This window comes from Alexandromys fortis, unplaced genomic scaffold (assembly GCF_014885135.2).
Source record: "Alexandromys fortis isolate MF-2015 unplaced genomic scaffold, M_Fortis_MF-2015_v1.1 scaffold_33, whole genome shotgun sequence".
NCBI lineage: Eukaryota > Metazoa > Chordata > Mammalia > Rodentia > Cricetidae > Alexandromys > Alexandromys fortis.
The window spans coordinates 2,827,146-2,828,834 of NW_026067917.1; the positions used below are offsets into that span (position 1 = coordinate 2,827,146).

The window sequence follows — 1,689 nt, forward strand, 5'->3', positions numbered from 1 at the left end:
TACACACATACTCTATTGTTCTCTTCTTATGCCCTCATCTGCTCTTCCCTTAGGACACTTCCTTCTCTCTCTCAGTCCCTTGTCTATATTTTGTAATCATCCTGTGTGGGTATAGGTGTTTTGCCTGTATGTATGCACACTACACACATGCTTGGTGATGCCTCCTGCATTGGCCTTTCTTTGCATTGGCTATTTGGGACCTTTGATGCTTTCATGAATGTTAGGAATTTTGTTTTGTTTTCGGTCTGTGAAGAATGTCAGTGGAATTCTGGTGAAAATTTGCGCTGAATCTGCGGATAGCAAAGTCATTTTCACAATAATAGCTCTGCCAATCTATGAACATGAGATGACTTTCTATCCTCAAGTGTCTTACTCATCTTTTTATTCAGTATTTCAAAGTTTTCATTGTCCCTAATTAGATTTATTCCTAAGTATTTTGTTTTGGTTTTGGTTTTTTTAACTGCTCCCTCCCCCCCCAACAAGTTTGTCATTGGTATTCAAAAAAGCTGAATTTTGTAAAATTACTTTTTAAGACAGGGTCTTCACTGTGTAAACCTATATACAGAACCCACTATATAGAACAGGCTGACCTCCAATGTCTCTCCTTCCTGAGTACTGGGGTTAAAAATGTGTGCTGCCACACCTGGCAAGCTACTGATATTTGTATCCTGATATTTTGCTAAAATTGCATTTCCAGTGGAGTCTTTTGGGTTGTTTTAAATAAAGAATCATGTCATGTTCAACTAAGGATGCTCTGGTTTCTTTGTTTTTTTTTTTTTCCTTTGTTTCTTTCTTAGTTTCTTTCTTTCTTTCTTTCTTTCTTTCTTTCTTCCTTTCTTTCTTTCCTTTCCTTCCTCTTTCTTTCTTTCTTTCTTTCTTTCTTTCTTTCTTTCTTTCTTTCTTTCTTTCTTTCTTTCTTTCTTTCTTATTTACATCCTTTTGGGCTTTCACATGGTGCAGCACTGTGCTAACTGGACATCCTTAGTGTCCAATCTGCCGGGCATGCTCAGTCTACTTCTTTCTCTCTCTGCCTTGGACTCTCCCAGCTGGCCCTAGATACTTTCTCTGGTTCCGGGTAAAGACCTTAACCGTAAGGTGGAGCAGCAGTCACGTTGGTGGCTCCTTTACTGTATCCCCTCCAATGCAATTACAGATGTGAAGTTCTTCAGATTACAGATGATGTTTGGCTGTAAGTCACATGATGAGACTTTGATGATATGAAAACACACACACAAACACATACACGCTAGCATGCACACGCGCGTGCTCACACACACACACACACACACACACAGCTAAGAAGACATGCTTCTTGAACGGAAGGGTAAAAGCTCTCATTTTTTTTTTCTTGAATTTGTGTAGTATCCAATTGTAAAAGCATTGCCCCTCCCCCCACATTTTTTTCTATTAAAGAATCATGGATGCTGATATGGACAACAAAGAGCAAGCTTATGAAGAACTCTCATCAGATATAGAAATTTTGGAAAGTGAACAAAACGAGGTATGAAGGAAAATTGTAGTTGCTGTTAAATTTGTGGCCGGGCGGTGGTGGTGCACGCCTTTAATCCCAGCACTCGGGAGGCAGAGGCAGGCGGATCTCTGTGAGTTCGAGACCAGCCTGGTCTACAAGAACTAGTTCCAGGACAGGCTCCAAAACCACAGAGAAACCCTGTCTCGAAAAACCAAAAA

The 1,689-nt window shown here is 40.1% G+C and overlaps 1 protein-coding gene across 1 annotated transcript in view; it reads left to right on the forward strand.

The window, feature by feature from the left end:
• Positions 1–1,689, forward strand: part of Nmi (N-myc and STAT interactor) — a 15,631-nt gene that overhangs the window by 2,643 nt on the left and 11,299 nt on the right. Inside the window, exon 2 of the mRNA XM_050139960.1 lies at positions 1,414–1,501. Coding sequence (XP_049995917.1) covers positions 1,418–1,501 — 84 coding nt within the window. The 5' untranslated portion in view covers positions 1,414–1,417. The remainder of the gene's footprint in view (positions 1–1,413; positions 1,502–1,689) is intronic.